The sequence below is a fragment of the Heteronotia binoei genome, chromosome 21, assembly GCF_032191835.1.
Source record: "Heteronotia binoei isolate CCM8104 ecotype False Entrance Well chromosome 21, APGP_CSIRO_Hbin_v1, whole genome shotgun sequence".
NCBI classification, from domain to species: domain Eukaryota; kingdom Metazoa; phylum Chordata; class Lepidosauria; order Squamata; family Gekkonidae; genus Heteronotia; species Heteronotia binoei.
The window spans coordinates 40375093-40396483 of NC_083243.1; the positions used below are offsets into that span (position 1 = coordinate 40375093).

At 42.7% G+C, this 21391-nt stretch overlaps 1 protein-coding gene across 2 annotated transcripts in view; it reads left to right on the plus strand.

The window, feature by feature from the left end:
- Window positions 1-21391, plus strand: part of EFCAB11 (EF-hand calcium binding domain 11) — a 64952-nt gene that overhangs the window by 6065 nt on the left and 37496 nt on the right. For both annotated transcript variants that reach the window (XM_060261579.1, XM_060261580.1), the window contains 3 exons: window positions 2310-2355; window positions 11085-11186; window positions 11778-11868. In XM_060261579.1, the coding sequence (XP_060117562.1) occupies window positions 2310-2355; window positions 11085-11186; window positions 11778-11868 (239 nt within the window). The remainder of the gene's footprint in view (window positions 1-2309; window positions 2356-11084; window positions 11187-11777; window positions 11869-21391) is intronic.

Sequence of the window (21391 nt, forward strand, 5' to 3'; positions counted from 1 at the left end):
GTAGAAATGCTTTTATAAGAATCTCAGTTATAGTTTGGTCTCATACATATCCATATGTAAAGATTTGAAGCCAAAATTGCCTTTTGTTACCATGAGGTGTCGCTGTTAAGACAATTTTCTTGCAAGTTCAGATCTGGGAAGTAAAAGCTGATTTGGAGCAATATTTTCTAATCCTCTCAGTAGTAACTTTAAGTATGCCCAATCAAAACTGATTTGCCTTCAAGATTGTTACATTTATTATAATCGAGTGAAAGAGTCTAGATTGAATCAGTTGCAGATTGCAGCCACTTAATCCACCTTTTTAAAAATAAAATGATCGGCCAAATTATATATTTTTTATTTTCAAGTTTATTGTTTGGCTTCCTGTAGATAAAGGTATTACACATACTACAATTCATAAACATATATAGTAATATGATTAGAAGTAGAGCAGTTGTCAAAGTGTTTTGACTAGTTACTGAACAGAAAAGCTCCCCTTGCAACTTTGGATTCTGCTATCTCAGAAAGAATGCATGTGTAGGGGGTTGAGTCAACTTTTAAGAAATTAAAGTACACAGTGATGTACCTCTTAGCTAGAGAGCAATAATCAATTCAGGGGAAAAACAAGTATAGATACAGTTGTGTGGTTATGGATCACACCACATTGAGTTGTGTGCAGCATGCACTTGAATGTACATTCTGATCTGTGTTCCATCAACAACAATGCAGTCAGGAACCAAACACTGCCCTTTGTGCACCTGATTGGGGATGATCTGCCTGGTCTTTATTGTTATCAATGGCACATGCATCAACCTTTCCCTTCCAGCTTAACTGGCTGTCACTTGGCAGACTCTCCTCTTCCCTGGTGACTTTGTGGATCCACTGGGCAAGATTTATGTCAAGATGTCACTATCACCTGTCAGAGGCTCCATGGCAGCTGTAATGCAAGGACATGACTGTCACCTAGTGGCAAGCCAGTTGCCCTGAACAGTGTTAGCAGGATATCTGAGAGTGCTTTGGAGAACTAGTATGCAGGAGACTCTGGGAAGGGCAAAGGTCATGCTCACTTGGCCTTTGTCAGCACAAATTAGTTTGCTTTACATCTTAAAAGATACGATTAAACTCAGAAGGACATGGCTAAGGGCTAAGGGCACGTGTCCTCTTTGGCCAAAGCTTCACCCCTTCCTGCTGTTTGTAGCTCAAATTGAAGCGAAGCAGGAGGGGGGTTCCTGCTTTCCTTCAGCCTACCTTCCAGTGTACTCCAGGTGGGGGCCCATGCCTTCTCACAGCTTTGTTCTGCCAACATATTTAGCGGCATGAGAACAGCATACATGAGATGCCCTCATTTCCCACAAGTTTTGGGAGACTGGGGAGAGCATTCCTTTCATGCATGACAAATCCCTCCAGACCTGCCTCTTTTTCTATTTTCCACCCAGCACAACTTCATATGTTTGTAAATGGGCAAAGTAATAATCCACTTACTTTATATAGACTTTAGAAGAAGCCTCAATCAGTGAAAATGCTCGACAAATATCTCACAAATTGTTACAACCACCCTGTAAGTCAGGTCAGTGTTCTTATTTCAGATAATAGGCTTGCCTGGCAGTGCAATCTGAAAAATAGTTATACCATTCCAAGTCCAGTGAAGTAAATGGGCTTAGAATGGTGTAACTTGTTTTAGGATTGCATTCTAAGACTTGTCTAGTGATTTCAAGGCAGGACTGAGGTCTAAACTGGAGCCTATCCATTTCATAGACCAACCTAACTGCATAACTGCTACCAGCATGGTGAAAGGAGAAGTAGATGACTCTGGTTAACATTTTGCAGTAAAAAAACCTTTATACTTTCTTTTTATTAGACACCTCTTACATTCCAAATCAATCTCATTTCTGAACAGTTTCGAAGACATTGTTTTGTTTCAGGGTGTGTTTTTGAACATTAAAGAATCACTGTTTAGATCCTAATCCTTAGGAAACTGGTGTACCTCAGCAATCTGTATTAATGGGGCTGTTTACTTACCATGATTTGTACTCTTTGTTTTTGGAGAAATGGCTATTAAGTGAGCTACTGTTTGTATATGATCTCACCAAAGTAAAAGATTCTGTCTGTAACATTTAGGCATTTGAGGCAAAATTCTGAATTAAGAACAGTTCTTAATTACGATATCCAAAATTATTTTGCAGACTCTGCTTGTGTACACATTTTGATTGAAAAATTATTCTTTGTTAGAATGTTCTAATTACATTGCAGACTCTGTATATGTACAAATAAAAATGCAAATGTACTTGCTTCAGTTTGTTCTCAGATGGCGACATTTTCCTTTATTTTAGATGGAAGTAGATTCCGTCATGGCCTCTGTGCAGCAAAGCCAATCAGGTAACTATGCAAATTTATTTTCTATCACAAGTGTTTGTGCCTATATTTTAAGCAAATATATCGAGCTGAACTTGGAATGAAAGTACCGGTCTCAGTAATTACTAAATACAGTAAAAGCCGATTGAGCATCAGCTTAGAGATATCCTTTTGTAAATTTGTGCTAAAAACAATACTCCTGAGCATTATAAGTAGGAAATGCTTTCATCTGTGGGGATCTAGTGAGGCTCTCATTCAAGAAACTGTTTTCCCCACTTATTCTGCTAGACAACAGAAAGTCAAGAATTCCAACTTTAAGCCATAATAGAATGGGGAAAGAGCTGTCCCAGACTATGCTTCTGTTTATTTATTTAATTCAATTTATATCCCACCTTCCTCGCCGTGGCAGGCTCAGGGCGGCTCACATGGCCATGCATATGCATGAATATAAACATACAATAAAACATTAAAGCAGTAAAAACAATTTAAAACATAGAAATTGACATTTCAGGTGCTATGATCTTAAGTATGTTGTCTTGCTATTCCAGCTGGGTATCCTCCGTGAAGCATATCTTAGTGGTCCAGATGTTCTATATGGAGCAGATTGCTTGAGGTGGTCCAGATATTTTTTGGAGACTGTAGTAACCAGTGGTCTAACTTACAAATGCCCGGTGGAAGAGTGTCATCTTACAGGTCCTGCGGAACTGTATGAGCTCTCTTAGGGCCCTGACCTCCTCCAGGAGCTCATTCCACCAGTGAGGGACTGCTATAGAAAAGACCCTAACTCTAGTTGTCATGAGCCTGGCCTCTTTAGGGCTGGGGATTGAAAGCAGGTTTTTTGACCCAGACCAAAGTGCTCTCTGGGGAACATGTGGGGAAAGGCGGTCCCTAAGGTATGCAGGTCCCTGGCCATATAGGGCTTTGAAGGTAAGAACCAGTGCAGCGCTTTTAGCACAGGTTGAATGTGCTCCTGTAGGGGGAGACCCATTAACAACCCGGCTGCAGCATTCTGCACTAGTTGGAGCTTCCGGGTTTGAGACAAGGACAGCCCCATGTAGAGGGCATTGCAGTAATGACCGTGGTGTGGATCACTGTTGTTAAGTCATTGTGTTCGAGGTAGGGGACCAACTGCCTTACTAGCCAAAGATGATAAAAGGCTGATCTGGCAGTGGATCTGGCAGGAGCACCCCTAAGCTTTTAACCCTGGACACCAGTGTAAGAAGCCCCACTTGAGATTGAAATCTGGTCTCCTAAGTTAGATTCAGGCAGTCTTCAGTTTCTGCTGATTTCCCCTGTGAGATGAAGCCTCCTGTACCACATCCTGCCCTGTTTCTGGTGATCTTTCAGCTCTTGAAAAGAGGGCAAAGGTGGGGAAGATCTATTCTGCACATGGAGATCCACTCATGGTTCTCAGGACCCAGCTTGACATTTGAGCATTTTTATTTTCTGGTGTTAAAACGTCAACTCATGACGTTTAAAGGTGAATACCATGAGGAAATTCCTGCATTTATCGACACCTCAAACTACCCAATCTGGTAACAGGCAGTGGCATTTTAAAATTTATATTTCCACCAGAATAAAACCAAGTTGAAAATCTTTATTCTTTAAAGAGGGATTGTTCCTAATACAAGTAGAAAACAAAACAAAAGCAGTCAGCCAGTAGAAATACTAGCCATGTTCACTTTACCTTGTTACCTGTGGACAGGATGTAGGTGTTCTGTTATTTTACCTTTATTATAAAGATTCTTGTGAGCTGCACTGCCATTTATTTTGTGTTTTCTTATATTTTATATACATTTGTGTGAGCAGGCTGCTGATATTGCCTGAGTCTGGCATGGTGTAGTGGTTAAGAGCAGTGGATTCTAATCTGGAGAACCGGGTTTGATTCCCTACTCCTCCTCCACAGGAAGCCAGCTGGATGATCTTGGGCCAGTCACAGTTCTCTCTTAGCCTCACCTACCACAGAAGGTGCTTGTGGTAAGGAATGGAAGGGAAGGTGATCATAAGGTGCTTTGAAACTCACTAGAGTAGAGAAAAGCAGGGTATAAATCCCAACTTTTCTTCTTCTACAGCTCCTATTTTATTCCTTCCCTTACCACTTTAGGATCAGATATCTTCCTTTGAACGACTTCATTTGATTGCAGATGGAAAGCCTGAAAATAAAACTGAATGGACTGTTGAGTTGTGTTAGTACAAATATTTCTAAACCCAGTTCTATTTTTGGGTTGAAAAACATAAAACATGAAAAGGGAAGAAGAGGAGGAGATTGGATTTATACCCTGCCCTTTACTACCCGGAGGAGTCTCAGAGAGGTTTACAATCTCCTTTCCTTTCCCCTCCCTTCCCCTCCCCACAACAGACACCCTGTGAGTTAGGTAGAGCTGAAAGAGCTCTCCCAGAACTGCGCTTTGAGCAGAACAGCTCTGTGAAAACTTGTGAATGACTCAACATCACATCAGCAGGTGAATGCAGAGGAGTGGGGGATCAAACCCAGTTCTTCCAGATTAGAATCCACACACTTAACCACCGCACCAAACTGGCTCTCTGGAATTAAAAACATATCCTTTCCAGGTTCTTCCATGGTCCTGTTTACTTGTGACTCTTAAGTGGATGGTAGAATGCCTGTGCTACTTCAAACTGAGTGCAGTGCATAATTTATTTAGTTCATTTATACCTTACCTTCTCCCCAGTGGGGACCCAAAACAGCTTACATAATTCTCTCTTCCATTTATCCTTACAACAACCCTGTGAGGTAGGTTCTGCTGAGAATCTGTGACTGGACCAAAGTAACTCAGCAATCTTCTACAGCAGAGTGGAGTTTCTCCTTTGGAGGTTTTTAAACAGAGGCTAGATGGACATCTGACAGCACTTATTCTGTGAACTCAGGCAGATCATGAGAAGGAGGGCATCAGTACTTAGTTCTCATGGCCTTTTCTTTCATGCCCAGGGAAATGTTGTTCGTTACTTTGAGGTCAGGCAGCAATTTTTCTTCTGGTCAGTTTGGCCAGGGATCCTGGAAGGGTTTCACACCCCCCCCCCCAAATCAGGATCACTGGCAGTGTGTGAGGGAGTTCCTGCATTGTGCAGGGGGTTGAACTAGATGACCCTGGAAGCCCCTTCCAACTCTTTGATTCTGTAATTCTAACTTGTAAGAATATACGAAAATGGAAAATGTGTATTTTTAGTAGCATGCTTTTAAAATCTGCTGTGAAAGTGAATAAATATAATACACATAGATTACACACATATATTTAGCCCTCTGCTCCTCAGTTAAATATGTAATCAGCACAAGAGGCCTGTCTGTGTAACATTTCAACCCTGTTAACCCATATTCATTCATATAAGTAAAATATAGGCTGTTGAGCAGAAGAATGTAGCTTTGCAGTAAACTAAAATGAATGCATACTGGGAAGTCTATGTAGGTTGTGGCTTTTTGTATCAGGGTCACTACATATAGAAAAGCAGTGTGCATTAATAAAATTGGATGCTCAGGCAAGCAAATGCTGCCTGTTTAGGCAGTCCGTGCGATTAAAGAAATTGTACAGTATAGTTAGAACCTAATAATTTAAGCCAGCATGTGTGTTTTTTTTGGTGCTAGAAACAGAACATATACTTGTAAACAAAGAGCGGTTATTTTTAAAAAAGGAAAGAAGCCAATTCAGATAATGGGTTTCAATTCTCCAGCGGCACATAGACTTGCTGTGTCCCAAACCTCAGCCTGGAATACAACCAAGGACTTCAGCATTTCTAGTTGCATTTTTTTACCTTTTTGCTTGAACAGCAGACCCTGTGATATGTGCTGATCTTTCTCAAAAGTACCCCCAGTTTTCAAAGAGGAATGCCACTTAGTGGAGAGCCAGTTTGGTGTAGTGGTTAAGTGTGCGGACTCTTATCTGGGAGAACCGGGTTTGATTCCCCACTCCTCCACTTGCACCTGCTAGCATGGCCTTGGGTCAGCCATAGCTCTGGCAGAGGCTGTCCTTGAAAGGGCAGCTGCTGTGAGAGCCCTCTCCAGCCCCACCCACCTCACAGGGTGTCTGTTGTGGGGGAGGAAGGTAAAGGAGATTGTGAGCCGCTCTGAGACTCTTCGGAGTGGAGGGCGGGATATAAATCCAATATCTTCTTCTTATTATTATTATAGGGGCTACTTTTTTGAGAAGCTCTGACTGAAAGTCCTGTTGGTACATGAGGAGCTAGATTTACACCTTTTGGGGTCTTTGTGAAAAATAATAATATGCTTTGGGAATTAATTTTGTGGCTTTTCAATTATTTAATGTAAAGAACCTGCTGTTTGAACTATATATGATATGTACACCAGGACTGCTGTCACACCCCATTCAAGTAATAACAGTGCCTTTGACATTTCTATGGATCAGCCACAATACGTGGATTGGAGACCACCTAGGAAGGCTGAGGGTTGTTGTCCAGAGGAAGGCAATAGCAAATTACCTCTGCTCATCTCTTGCCTTGAGAACCCCACAGTCCTGGAGTTACCATGACTCAGTTGCAACTTGATGGCACTCAGTTATTTATTTATTGGCATTTATGTAGCCTATCAGAGTTTTCAGGTTTCTTCACATTATCTTAGTTGTCGCTACAGTAACTCTGTAAGGCGGGTAAATATAATTAACCCTCACAGTATGTCATTAGCCCCATACAGCTGAGGCTGAGCGTGTGGCTCACCTATGGTATCTTTATGGAAGAGGCAAGATTCAGTAAGAAAATCCCAACACTGACTGCATAGGCTCCAGAATGCATTCCAGGTTTAAAGAGATCTGCATAGTCACCTACCAATAGAGCAATAATTGGGCACCACCTAAAATACCCGTAGAGGCTGTGATCCTTAAGGCAGGCAATACAGTAGAGCCTTAATATGAATATAAATTAGGAAAGATCAGATAAACTTTAAAATTATTTTGTATTCAGTCAGCAAGTGGAGTAACCAAATCAGGTAGTGTTTTTTTCCATTGGGAAGCTAAAAGGAAACCACACCTCAGGAGCTCCCAAGAACTGTATAGCCTTTACAGAATTCTGGGAACGATGCCAGTGGTACTGTTTACACAAGATCTTCCCCATCCTTATTGGCGGAATGAGAGTGTTGTTAATATTGGGTTTGTGTGGATTTCCCCCTTTTCTGCTACATTAGCTAATCTGACAAGGTGACACAACTGTAAAAATATTCTTTGGGCCCAAAAGAAAAAAATTGTGGCATTTTTTCCCCCAAAATACAAATTCAAAATTGGGAATCATTGTTGGAATATTTTCACTTGCTAATTTAAAAAGCTTTGTGCCACCATTCCTTTACCTTATGTTAACATAAGAGTCTGTTGCTTTTCTCCTTGAGTTCTCTGAAAGGAAATGCTAATAGAAATAGTGCATTCTTTTCCACTGATGCCGTACATACTTCATTAGGACTGATGCAAACAAGACATATGGTGGTAGTTTCTTATTGGTTGCAATAACACATCCTTCACTTGCTATGCCACTTTCTCTCTTTGGCTTCTTTTCCATCAGATAAGTAGCCTGGTTTAAATAACAGTATTACTCTATAGGTCTAATCACCTGTATTTTTTGAATTTATTTAAAAGTTTACACCATCTTTCAACCCAAATAAATATCCCCAAAACAACAATAATCAAAACATCAAACATTCCTACATTAACATTTCAAGACGTTAAAACAGAATTTAAAATACATGTGCATACAAAATTGAAAGTACATAAATAGTAAATGTTTTGTTTGTTTATATTTTTAACCCGCCCTCCCCTGTGCAACAGGGCTCAAGGTGGTGTGCATCAGTAAAAGACATCCCCCTTGTAATGTAAAAGTCCAAATACTGGTCACAACTTACTGCATCAGTCATTGGCCTGTCAGATGCCACTCAAATTCTGTTGCATTCCATTGGTTGAGCCCACTCTTCTCTCCTGCCCACTGTTGCCTACCCACTCTCTGTGGCATTTGGAAGAGAAAGTAGACAGCGGTGGCAGGGAGACAGTGAAGGGACTGGGAAAGAAAGTGGTAATGTGACTAGGTAGCAAGGCCTGGCCCCCTCCATGAGCATTTCCTCAGAGACCATTGTGGCTGCCTCTTTCCTATCACTCCCTCCCACCTTCTTCCTCTCAGTCTCGGCCCAGGACAGATGAGGATTGGGACAATGGGGAAGCTTCTAGGCAGTAGCTGTTGCTATGCAACCAAGCTTGGTTCTGTCAGTAAAGGGAGAGGACTCAGCTGAATATAATGCCATAGAGTCCACCCTCCAAAGCAGTTATTTTCTCCAAGGAAAGAGAGATCTGTTGTCTGGAGTTCAGTTGTGATCAGTGTGCCCTCTAAGCTGCAGAGTCTTGAAAGCAAAAATTCTTCTTTATGAGCTACTGGCATTAAAGTTGTGAGCTACTGCATACATTATTGTGCTCTGGGGCCATGTTTCCTGAGCTAAGACAAAAATGTGTGAGCTGGAGGCTAAAAATCTGTGTGCTAACCCACGCTAACTTACTTTAGAGGGAACACTGATTGTGATACCAGGAGATCTTCTGGCTTCATCTGGAGGTTGGCTATCCTAATTCTGGCTGCTTGCTCCTGTTCAGTAGCAGCCTCCCTATGACAGCCAGTGTGGCATAGGAGTTAGCACTTCAGAACAGGGTCTGCCAGATCCAGATTCTTGCTGTGAAAGCTAACTGGGTGATTTTGGACCAGTCACAGACTTTCAACCTAACCTACCTCACAGGGTTGTTGTGCAGGTCAGAAGGTGGAGAGGACAATGATGTAAGCTGCTTTAGTCCTCACTGTGGAGAAAGACTGTCCTTTTCCTAGGTAGAGGCTGCAGGGAGGGGGGAGGAGATGAAAAGCTGAAGTCAGAGGGGCAGATAAAGGTAAGGTGATGGTTGGCTGAGAAGGAGATAGGGTTGCCAACTCCAAGTTGGGTAATTCCTGGAGATTTGAGGGGGGGGGAGTCTAGAGATGATGGGGTTTGAGGAGGGGGGGGGATCTCAGACAGGTACAGTGCCATAGATTCCACCCTCCAAAGCAGCCATTTCCTCCTGGGGAACCATTGTTACCAATTTCCAGGTAACAAGCAGCTCCCCTGGAAAAAAGGGCTGCTTTGCCGGGTGGATTCTGTGTCATTATACCCTGCTGGGGTCATTTCCTTTCTACTTTGGTCCATACAGTGGAGAAAGACTGTACTTTTCCTAGGCGGAGGTTGCAGGGAGGGGGGAGGAGATGGAATGCTGAAGTCAGATCAATTCCCCTACAGAAAACCTTGAGGCATATACTCTATGGCAGTAGTCCCCAACCTTTTTGGCACTAGGGACTGGTTTTTTGGAAGACAATTTTTCCATGTACCGGGGTGGGGTGGGGGCTGGTTTCAGGATGGTACAATTGTGCACTTTATTTTGGTATGGTGGTTAAGTGTGCAAACTCTTATCTGGGAGAACTGGGTTTGATTTCCCACTCCTTCACTTGCAGCTGCTGGAATGGCCTTGGGTCAGCCATAGCTCTCTTGAAAGGGCAGCTGCTGTAATAGCTCTCTCAGCCCCACTTACCTCAGAAGGTGTCTATTGGGGGGGGAGGAAGATAAAGGAGATTTTGAGCCACTCTGAGATTTGAAGTGGAGGGCAGGATATAAATCCAATGTTGTCATCTTATTATTATTACTACTACATTGTAATATACAATTAAATAATTGTACAACTCACGCCCCGGTTGCTAACAGGCCATGATCTGGTACTGGTCCATGGCCCAGGGGTTGGGGACTCCTGCTCTATGGTATATCATGACACAACCATGCCAGGCCAAAAAAACCCAAAAACAGATAATCAAGGGTGGAGAAGAGTGAATGCCTTTATTTGAGTAGGTGGGAAGACACCAAGGGTGGGTGGGGGCATTCGCCCAGAACCTCTTTCTAGAGCCCGTTGTATTTTTACCCACATCGGGCCTTATTCCTAGTTCACATAATAAAGTTAAAATATTTACATTAATCACTGTTTACATTAATAAGATACAGTAGTTAATTTTATATCCAATAAGATGATGGTGAGACTATCTGTCAAGCATGCGGTTTCAATGACGTCAGGTTTGATACAAAACAACATTTATTGATAGACCGATACTTTCAGTGTAACAGATTCTTGAGAGTGATGCTAAAGATACATTGAACAATACTTTTAAGGCATACTTCAAAAGGATTACAAAAGGTGGGGGCGAGGGATGCGCTCTCACACATAAACTATCATGGGACCACCACCAAGCTCTCATCTATGAGTGCAGTGCTCTTCAGGGGGTACATTAGGAGAGGTGGTCCCAAAGACAAGCGAAATGCAATGTAACAATTCAGTTTTTTTAAAAAAAATACACATACATACACAAACATAACACAACTGCGAGCCCACTTGTGGGAAGGGCGGGTTAGAAATTGAATAAAATAAATAATAAATAAATGAGGGACGAGGAAGTAAGACCTATTGCAGCCTGCGAAATATACTTCTGAATAAAGATATTTAGGACTACAATGCCAGTCTGATGATAGATGTGGTAGAAGAGAAGTGAGTTGGAGAATAGAAATCCTGATTCAAGGTTCAGTCCTAAGCCAAGTTACCCTTTTTGGGCCCATTGACTTTAGTGTACTTAGAAGTGTGTACTCTGCTTAGGATTGCACTGTTAATATTACAAGGTCTGTATTGCTTGAGTTAGAGGTACATGTAGTAGAAACAGAGTTATGCTTCTCTTGATCCATGTCCATTGCCTCATTTTCCTAGGTATATCTCTTGACAAGTTTCTCAATGTTATGAGCACAAAGAAGACCGCACAGTTCTACCATAGTGAAGCAAGACATCTCTTCACAGCCTTTGACATGCAATGTAAGCTTTTCTTCCGTATCAGATAATTGAAAGTAGACTGGTCCACTGAACCAAACATGTAGCATGGTCGCTTGTAGCAACTGTGCATTCTATTTTGGGGGGCAAGACCAGAAATCCCTGGCTCCTGCAGGGCCAGAAACCCGAGGCTGGAGCTGGTGCCTCAATAGAAAGAGGGATCGAAGCAGGTCAGGAAGCAAGGCAGCAGATGCAGAAGCCAAGCTTTTACACTCTGTGGCATTTCTAAGTGGTAGACTTGACAGGTTTAGAGGAAGAATGCCTTCTCACAAAGTGTACTGCAGCCAGAGCCCAATGACCTTGAAAGCAGCTGTTGAATTTGGTTTTGCTTAGTACTAAAGTAAATCTATGAGCAACAGACATCCTTGCAGTGCTTGGGAATGTGATAGGCCTTTCTTGAATGCTGTGAGAAAGCTTTATGCTTGGAAAGATTCCTCTTTCCTTAGTTAGTATTGTAGAATCCCTGCTTCCGGAAATGTCAAAACTCACCTTAAGAGCACTACTTAATCAATGCATTGCTTTTGTAAGTATTGAAATTGCTTTCAGCAAGCCTTTTATTTTGGTTCCACCCATAAGGTAAAGGATTTTTATCGCTGGAAGATTTCAGAAGAGCCTTCAGAATTGTTGCACCAAAGTTGCCAGAGAGAACCGTAGTTGAAGCATTCAGGTAAGGCCAGCTTTCTTATCTTGTAGGTTTATAAGACTGATCTGGTCACAGTGGACTCAGCACTGAGGCACAAAGAAATTTCTGCAGCCCACAATGGATCTGCATCCTCCTCCTCCTTTTCACTGGTTCTGCACAACTCAGTATGAGCTTCTTTGGATACCATTTCACAGCTTTAATAATTTTCAAAAATTTCAAATGACAGGTTTGTAGTTCACTCTTAAGAATGCAAGACACAAAAGGAAAAAAATGGGTTTCCAGCAATGTGCAAACAGGAAAAAGATCTACTTAGCATAGTTCCATGTGGGGAAGGTCTGTGCAATATCTCCTCCTTCCACCCTAGTTTGTTTATTTTCACATGGATTAACACACACATACACACACACACGCAAGATCTTGTGCCCCAGTCTCCTCTCTCTCCCATATTGTATCTCTGGGACCTGTTTTGAGAATGAAGAAGCTGCTAAGTTCACTTCCTGAAATGCCAGAACTGGTTGTGCAGTATCTTGCAAAGGCAAAAATGCAATAGGGATAAAATAAGTTTAACTTGGCACAAGTGGCTATTATGGTCTTTTTTTCTTCTCACTTTTTTTGCTTGTGCAAGAGCCCTAGAAATAGTGAAATTTTGCACTGGATCCAACCCAGTATCTTATGCAGTGAGTTCAGCATTGCTGCTTGCTGAGCCTTTTTATTGCTGTAAAATTTTGACATGAAGGGGAAAACTCAAGGGCATCATTAATCAGCAAATGCTCCCTACTGCAGTGCAGAGCACACACCATTAAGAGATAGCATGTTCCACGCTGGCCACTTAAAAATATGCGCAGCACTTATACAAACAAGAACAATAGTTGCCTGTTGAGGTCAGAACACAGGTGGTTGAACAAGCTGTTTACTCGGTGTGTATACAGAGCTGAACATTCCTCCCCCCCCCTTTTTTTTTTTTTTTGCTGCATAGCCTTAACCTGTTCTTTGCGACAGCAACGTTTCTGTAAACAACTCTAACTCCCATTGGGGAAGAAAATGAATTTTCATTTTGTTATTGTTGTAATATACTTAGCATACCCAGAGCAAAGATTTTCTCAGCCTGTACGTTAATCTTTATAGAGAATGTGGAACACCAAAATGAACACAAATTGACAGTAGGTCTGTTGAACCATATGGTGGTGCTAAACAGCCTTTAAAAGGGAAGTAATGAGAAAGGATATAATAGATTATTCCAAATGAGAGTATGTGTGCTTGATATCACTGGAATCTTTATATTAGTCTTGCATGAGGTTAACACGATACCGCTGTTCAAAATAAATGCTTAAAATTTACATCTTGACCAATGCTGTTACAATCTATACAAAATGCTTGTAACAATCTATGTCTGCAGTTGGTATTTGGCATTACTGTCGTATTTGGCAGTGCTGTCAGTCTTATTTGATCTTGGCTATACAACATGAAATTATTTTAAGAGGAAGAAGAAACATCTACTTCCTTCTCAGTGGACTCTCTCACCCCTTGAAAACATATTATATAGCAGGGGAACAACCCACAAGAGTGTTCTCCTGTACTGATATGGCTCTGTTCTTTTTGTTCCTATCAGCAGAGTCACCCAAACTTAACATACTCCAGGTGTACCTGGGAGCCAGGATGTCACACAGTCTAGCAGGCATATATCTGTTGTTTGCACTTCCCCATTCCTGTTTGGATTTGTAGGATCCAAAGAAGTTGCAGATCTACTTGATTGGAAACACGGTAGATCCAGTGATTGCTGTGTGGTCTCTGGCCCCTGGGTTATTAAGGTTCCACATATGGCTGGCGTTTGCTGGACCTTGAATGGGAGAGAGAAGGAAGGAAAGGGAATATGTCTGCACATCAGCACTTCCACATATCACTGGTGTCTTGTTAAAGTACATGAAACCTTCTGTAGAGTTTTTGTAACTCAGTTTTCTACAGCAAAGTCTATCAGTTAGCTCAAGTTTAAAGGATGTAGGTGGTCAGATAAAATGATCTGGTAACAAATCATATTGTAGCAAAATGCCTTGCACATTGTGTATGATGGTTCAAAAAGAGCATCTTCTCTGTCCGGTGGTGTCCAAGCTGTTGTCATAAGAATTTCAGGAAAGACTGTTGTTTGTTTTACAAGTTTATGCCTGTGAAAAGATTTTGTGGCAGGAGTGGAGTAGGGGAGAGAGGCAGGACAGAGAGGAGGAAATTTTTGCTCCCTCTCCATCCCCTCATCCATCCTTCCATTCTCCTGTGTGAGTAAGGGAGGAGGGAACTTTGCAAGATATCCAGCTTCTGCATATAGATCACTACTAGATCAGAACGGAGGATATAAAGCAGATGCATGTCTGAATGAGCATCTGAGTATAGGTGCTGTATTCAGCAGAAAAAATGCTCAGATGTAGATCTGAATGTACATCCTAATGGGGATGCGTGTCCAAGGGAGCCTTTCTGTTGAAAGCAGAACAGTGCAGATAGCATCAGCACTCAGTAGTGCATTTGGATGAGTATCTGCTTTAAGTGCATAGTTCATGATCCTGTTAAGGAAATCCATGCTTTCATGTGAAGACCTTCATGTGTTGAAGCTGCTAAATCACACTGTCGCATTGAATCAGACCACTGGCCCATCGGGGTAAGTGTTTTCTATTCAGATTGGCAGCAGCTCTCCAGCATCTCAGGCAGACATCTTTCACACACCCTCCTACCTGGTCCTTTTAACTGGAAATGGCAGGGGTTGACCTGGGTTCCTCTGCATGCCAATTAGGTTCTCTACCACTAACCCATAGTCCCTCACCTTTCTGGTCCCCTTCCAGTCTCCCTCCTTAGGTAGACTGAGGCACTGTGGGATTGGGAGGAACTGATGCAGCCCCTCAACATGAACTAGGGGGCACCTGAATTGAGCATAGGGGCTGTGAAGGCATCTTCTCAAGCATTGTTCCTTGTGTAAGCAAATAATGCTGCTTGAATCAGGAGATACTGCAGTATAGAGTTGGCGTGTTTCCTCTTGGGGGGTGGGATCTGGTTCAGAGGGATGCATGGCCTTAGAGGTACATTCCCCAGTGCTTTTTGAAACTGCAAGGAGGGGGCATTCCTATTTTACTAATTCAACTAAACCAGATGTAATTACTTACAGCCAGTTTGGTGTAGTGGTTAAGTGTGCGGACTCTTATATGGAAGAACCGGGTTTGATTTCCCACTCCTCCACTTGCACCTGCTGGAATGGCTTTGGGTCAGCCATAGCTCTTGTAGGAGTTGTCCTTGAACTTACAGCCACTGTAAGAGCTTCCTCAGCCCCACCTACCTCACAGGATGTCTGGGGGGGGGGAAGGTAAAGGAGATTGGGACTGCTCTGAGATTCAGAGTATAGGGTGGGATATACATCCAATATCATCTTCTCCTCCTCCTTCTCACACAACATGCAGAAGGAAAACACAACCAACCATTTTTGGAAGAAAATGGCCACAGCTTTATTAGAAACAAACCAAGAAGCATTGGCAAAACATAGGGATGGATCCGGAATTGGACAACCTGCCTGTTGCCTGATAAACCCCTCTCCCGAAGCCCACCTGCTTGGCGGGGGGACCAAGAAGTCGCAATTCCAGTGGGGGCCAGCTGGGTGCTAGCCACTGAGTGGTTCCCCTTGCCACTTGGTATTGAGAGCCAGACAACAGCCTCCGAGCTGGGCACATGCATGAGGGCTCCACCCCAAGGCCTCTTAAGGTAGTCCCAACCAGAGGAGGTGAGCATGCAGGCCCGGCTTCCACCAAATGGATCCATCCCAATAACCAAATTGCCTAAGTTATGGAAAATACATACATAAATAAAAATAACATAACAGGAGGGAGGGTGGGTGGGGGAAGCAGAAGAGCACAGGAGGAAGCACCCAGTGGCAGCTGTTGAAATGGCCATAGGGAGAACTGACGTGGCACATGCGTCAAAGCTCCTCCCCAGGGATGCACCCTGTACATAGGCAGCAGCTGCTGAATAACTGGATGGCCTGCCCAACACTGTCATGGGAAAAACCCAAGTCTTGTTTGAGGAATAGCCGTGTGGCACTCCAGACTCCTTCTTGTGCTCATCTTTCAGCTCATCTTTCAGCCTGTTAGGTCAGGTTTGTTAATGACTGCTGAAGAGGAATTCCAACCCCACCAGGCATATGTGGCTCTGCTTACTGTACCTCATTCCTTGTCTGAAGAAGTGTGCGTGCACACGAAAGCTTATGTTCTGAATAAAACTAAGTTGGTCTTAAAAGTGCAATCGACTCCTGTTTTGTTCTACTGCTTCAGACCAACACGGCTGCCTACTTGGATCTATCTGCTATTGGATAAAGTGAATTGTGCACTGAGGTTTTAAAGGCTAGTTTTGCTCATTCACTACTATAATCAATGATGTCATGACAGAAACATGTGTATCATATTTAGAGGTAGAAAGGCTCTGTGTGCTTTAGTAGTAGGCGGCTCAAAAGAAATGTCACAATCGAGGAAATAAAGCAAGGAGACAGATTGCCACAGGTGGATTTCCTTAATGGGTGTGCAGAAGCTCTTAAATACGAGGCAAAAAGACAAAATCCAGCAACTCAGCAACATTCATGCTTTGCCATAGTAACTTCCCCAGTGCCTCAGGCTTCTGCACCAGGCTCTGAGCCATCTGCCGGTGTGGCAGCGAGTCTGCCGCTGATGGCCGATATGCAAGATGGCATTAAACAGAAATGGATGGTATCTCCTAGTGTGATCTGTATTTTATGCTGATTTACACTTAAATGAATAGTGTAACACGAAAGGCGTACTGATGCCTGTGTGCTTTTTTGAAGCCTGCTCCTGTTCTAAAATGACCTCATTGTTTCTTTCCTGTAATTATCCAGTAATGCAAAGATAACCAGGTTTTGTGTAGGTATCTTCAGTTGAGATCTCATGCTCTTTATGAAATTTTGATTTAGACATGTACTGCAGAGCGAATATGAAACATTCATCTTCTCATGGCTAGTTGCCATGGGAACATAGTATACAGTGCAATGTCATTCTGGTTCTGGTGAAGTCTGTCCCCCCTCCCCTTTTGTTGTTCTCCTTAAGCAAGTGTGTTGCAGCCTCTTCATCCAAGTGTGCATGCCATTGCACAAGCAGATGCCATGTAAAATGATCTTGAAATGCTACCGTATCTGCCTGTGTGCTTTTATCCAAAGGCACCGTTTTTGGCTGGATCTGTTTTAAAAGTTGTTAGCTTTTGCCGTTTGGGTCATGCAGAATGAGGTGTAAAATATTACCTGTGTCCCACGATGGCAGGTGTTCTTTTTTTTTTCTCATGCTGAAATGAGGGATTCACCTCTCCTGGACAATAGCAGACATTTGATCATCAAGCCTGAAAATGATTTCCTTCTCCTTCCCTGCCACCTTCTGTATTCTTCCCTGCGGTAGATCATCCATCTGCTAAGAAATTACCCAAAGGCCAGCTCAGATGCAGGAAATGTTTAATAGGGTTGCAGGGAAATAAAATGTAATGGCAAGCAAAATGGTTCAGTTCAATGTACTAAACACAAATTGCTTCATCTTTTTATGAATGTTATTTCTCACATTCAGGCTGCAGTTGTCAGCCATACCGGGCATCCTGTTTTCTTATTTGTCTGGCGCTCTCCATTTACAACCATCTTGCATTCCTAATGCTGCAAACACCATCTTAGACCTGCTCCCCAACCCTTCCCTGTTCTCTCCTACAGTTGTTTTTGTATTGATGAGCTTAGCTGGTATTTCCCAAATGGCTGGTGGTGAAGGGCAAAGAAAGTGCTGGTCATGTAAATGACTAGTTTCCGCTTGTGCTAACTGACTCCCTAAACTAAACATTCTTAGGAGCTTGACTGGTTAATACTCAGCTTCTCCCAGATGCTGTGCTCACAGTGTGCCATCTTCTGGGTTTGGAGCAGGGGTCACTGGGTGTGTGTAGGGAGGGGGTACTTGTGAATTTCCTGCATTGTGAAGGGGGTTGGACTAGATGACCCCAGAAGTATCTTCCAGCTCTATGGTTTTATTATTCTACTTTCACGCTTTCTTTCTTTTCTGCTGAAGTCCATATTTGGGAGATACAGTGCTAGGTCTCTGTGCCCAAGGGGGTTTGGGGCTTGCGTTTCTTCAGCAACAGCCCCCATGTGCCATGTAGCCAAATCACTTGAGGGTACTTGTCAAAGGAAATGGTATTGGAGGTTGAGTGGGGTTTCCTGTTCAAAGGAAAATAGAATCCCACTGAGCATAGATAAGCCCTTGGTTGTACCTGAGATACAGCCACCAAGGGACAGCTCTACTTTTCTGTAATACTTTTTGTGAACCTTTCATTCTGAAAGCAGCATAACTAGAAATTACACAGCAGCTGGGCCAGAATACACCATTCACTTGTTAGTAGGAACCAAGACTCCTAGTTTTTCCCACCACAGCATTTCCCTTTTCCTCTGTCCAAATGACTGTCAGCTGTTTGCTTACATGGGATAAAGTAAAGCAATGCACTCTGTTCTGGGGATAGAAGCTGAGCCTGCTGTCTGCCTTTAGGACCCCCAGCTGCTGTGAATCCAGCCTGCTCTTCTCTCCATGTTTGGTTCTTGGACAGAACATTGGAGATCAAACGTTGATGTGATTTTGGATGTAGAGACACTCAGCAGCCTGAGAAATAATCAGGTGGGCAGGAGAAAGACAGCAGCTGTATTAATTTCCCTCCGATTTCTAAGCCTGCTGGCACCTTCTTGCCATTGTAAAAGAAGCTCTTTGCTCTGCTAGCATCGCTGGTGCTTCTGTTCCTTTGTTGAGGAGTACCCTGACTCTTTATGCCTAGAGAGATAGTCCAGAGTGCTCCTTGGCAGTGCTGGCAAGAGTAACTCCTTGCTATCGCTTCTTGGATGTGGGGGAAGGAAAGGAGAAAAGGGTCGCTGGCAGGGGATGCAGTTTCTGTGCCCTGACCAGCATTTTTAAAGTGAAGTGTGAGGGAATAAAAAAAACCGGGAGCCTAGTAAATTTGAACACGGTAAAAGCTTGAAGTAGAATGGTACATAGGGGAAATAGGAAGTGTTCAGAGATAGATGAATGTATGTCTTAATGTTATGCATGTTGCTTAGCAACAAGCAGTAAAAATGTAGACTAATGAGTAAAAAGTAATTCAAGGAGGAGAGACACATATGTGTGGTTTAGTTTTGTAATGAAGTATTGGGGGGGGGGGGTGCATAGAGGTGTAGGATAAAGAACAAGTTTCCAAAAAGCTGAAGAAAAAAACCCTGAAGAACAGATTCCCATTTGTCTTCATCTTTACATTAAATCTGCTGAGGTGGGAAAAAGGTGTCAGCTTTCAAACAGCCAATCAGCCATACTTGTGAGTATCATAATACCCAAACGTGCAATAAATACAAAGAAAATGAAAAGAAACAGCAGGGCAATAACCAATGCCTAAAGTCTAACCAATGTCAGAGTTTGATCAGCTTACCCTTGTAAGAAGAAGACTGCAGATTTATACCCCGCCCTTCTCTCTGAATCAGAGTCTCAGAGCGGCTTACAATCTCCTATATCTTCTCCCCCCACAACAGACACCCTGTGAGGTGGGTGGGGCTGAGAGGGCTCTCCCAGAAGCTGCCCTTTCAAGGACAACTCCTACGAGAGCTATGGCTGACCCAAGGCCATTCCAGCATCAAGTGGAGGATTGGGGAATCATACCCGGTTCTCCCAGATAAGAGTCTGCACACTTAACCATTACACCAAAAATCTTGGTATGAAAAATGAGAAATTCCTGTAGTGGGCTGGATTCAAAGTCCCTTCTCCCTCTGTTGAAGGGCAGTCACACCAAGGTAAAGCAAGATTTTCTCTGACTTCCCCTTCCTACAACATGGCCCCTATATTGCTCTCTTTGTTGTTCTGAAGGTTCTCCGAAGCAAAGGGAAAGGGGGCAGGGCAAGAACAATTCCACAAGCAGAAGTCTGCTCATGATAATTTGGCCCCTAAAATTATCCCTAATTTTTTTTTCTCTTAGTCTCAAGAAGGTAGTAACTATGCACCTCTCCTCTTCAGATAAATGTGAAACTCATGGTGTTTTGTTGCTTGTTTTGTTATCTGGCTTCTAGTATTGAATTGATTTATAAACTTACTTTTGTGCAGATGACCAAAGAATATCAGAAGCCTGTCTGTGAAGATGAATTAGTGATGAGGTTCTCCCTTTTCTCCCTTTCTCTCAATACAAGAACTCGTGGGCATTCGCTGAAATTGCTGAGCAGACAGGTTAAAACGGATAAAAGGAAGTACTTCTTCACCCAAAGGGTGATTAACATGTGGAATTCACTGCCACAGGAGGTGGTGGCGGCCACAAGCATAGCCACCTTCAAGAGGGGTTTAGATAAAAATATGGAGCAGAGGTCCATCAGTGGCTATTAGCCACAGTGTGTGTGTATATATAAAAATTTTTGCCACTGTGTGACACAGAGTGTTGGACTGGATGGGCCATTGGCCTGATCCAACATGGCTTCTTTTATGTTCTTATGAGGTTGAAAACAAAAAGTCTGCACAGTCTTGAGTATATTTGCTTTACGCAAAATGCAAGTACTCTTGCTTAGAAGAACACAGGAGATCTTTCTGTTCTTCATGAGCCTGTATTTTCATAGTTATCCATAATGTGTTCATGATCTTACATATTTTATCTATAATGTAAGCCGTCCTGAGATTTGTAGGGAAGAAAGGTGGCAAACAGATGTTGTAAATAAATAAATAAATAAAATTGTCTTTGGCTCAGAAAAGAGCAGTTATAATTCCTATATCTAGTGGCAAAATCTAAGGTCACAGTGCAGTCCTGTACGTGTATGGAGTTGCTCCCTTCTAAGTCCACAGGCTTCAGTGGAGTTCAAAAGGTGTAACTCTATTTAGGATTGCACTTAAGCATCTGTGCTGTCATTCCTCTTTGGTTTTTATTGACTTCATTAGCTCTTTCCTATCACCTTTATTTCAGAATTATTCTGTGCCACATTCAAGTGAATTAAAAAAAAAAAAAGGGTTGGTGTTGAAACAACAAAGCTAATGTGCCAGTTAGAAATAAAGAGAAATTCTCACAGAAATTAGCACTGGGGGTTCTGCATTCCAAAACATATATAATTAAGCATGAAGAAATAAGGCATTGGAGCTTTTTTTTATATTCCTGTCGCCGTACAAGGACCCTAGGCATAAGTATTGACACTTGAAGAAATTGTCAGTTCCAAAGTTAAATTAGCAGAAGGGCCTACCTATATCACTGTAAATACAAGACACACTTTAGCTTCCTTTATAGCCATGTGCCGTGAACCTGCCTGGATGCACTCAGGAGCAAAGCCCTCACATGATGAACTGAGGGAACCAGAGTCCATTTTGAGAGAAGACCAGGAGACCCCCAACACCTCTGGATTTGCTCCAGACCAAGAACCCCTGGATTCTGAGGTCTTGGTCAAAGGACCAACCCCAGAAGGCTTAGCTCCAGACAATGCTGCCAGTCCTCTTCCAGGTAGGACGGGATTCTGGACTATTAAGTTCTTCCCCATCCATCGAGAGTGACT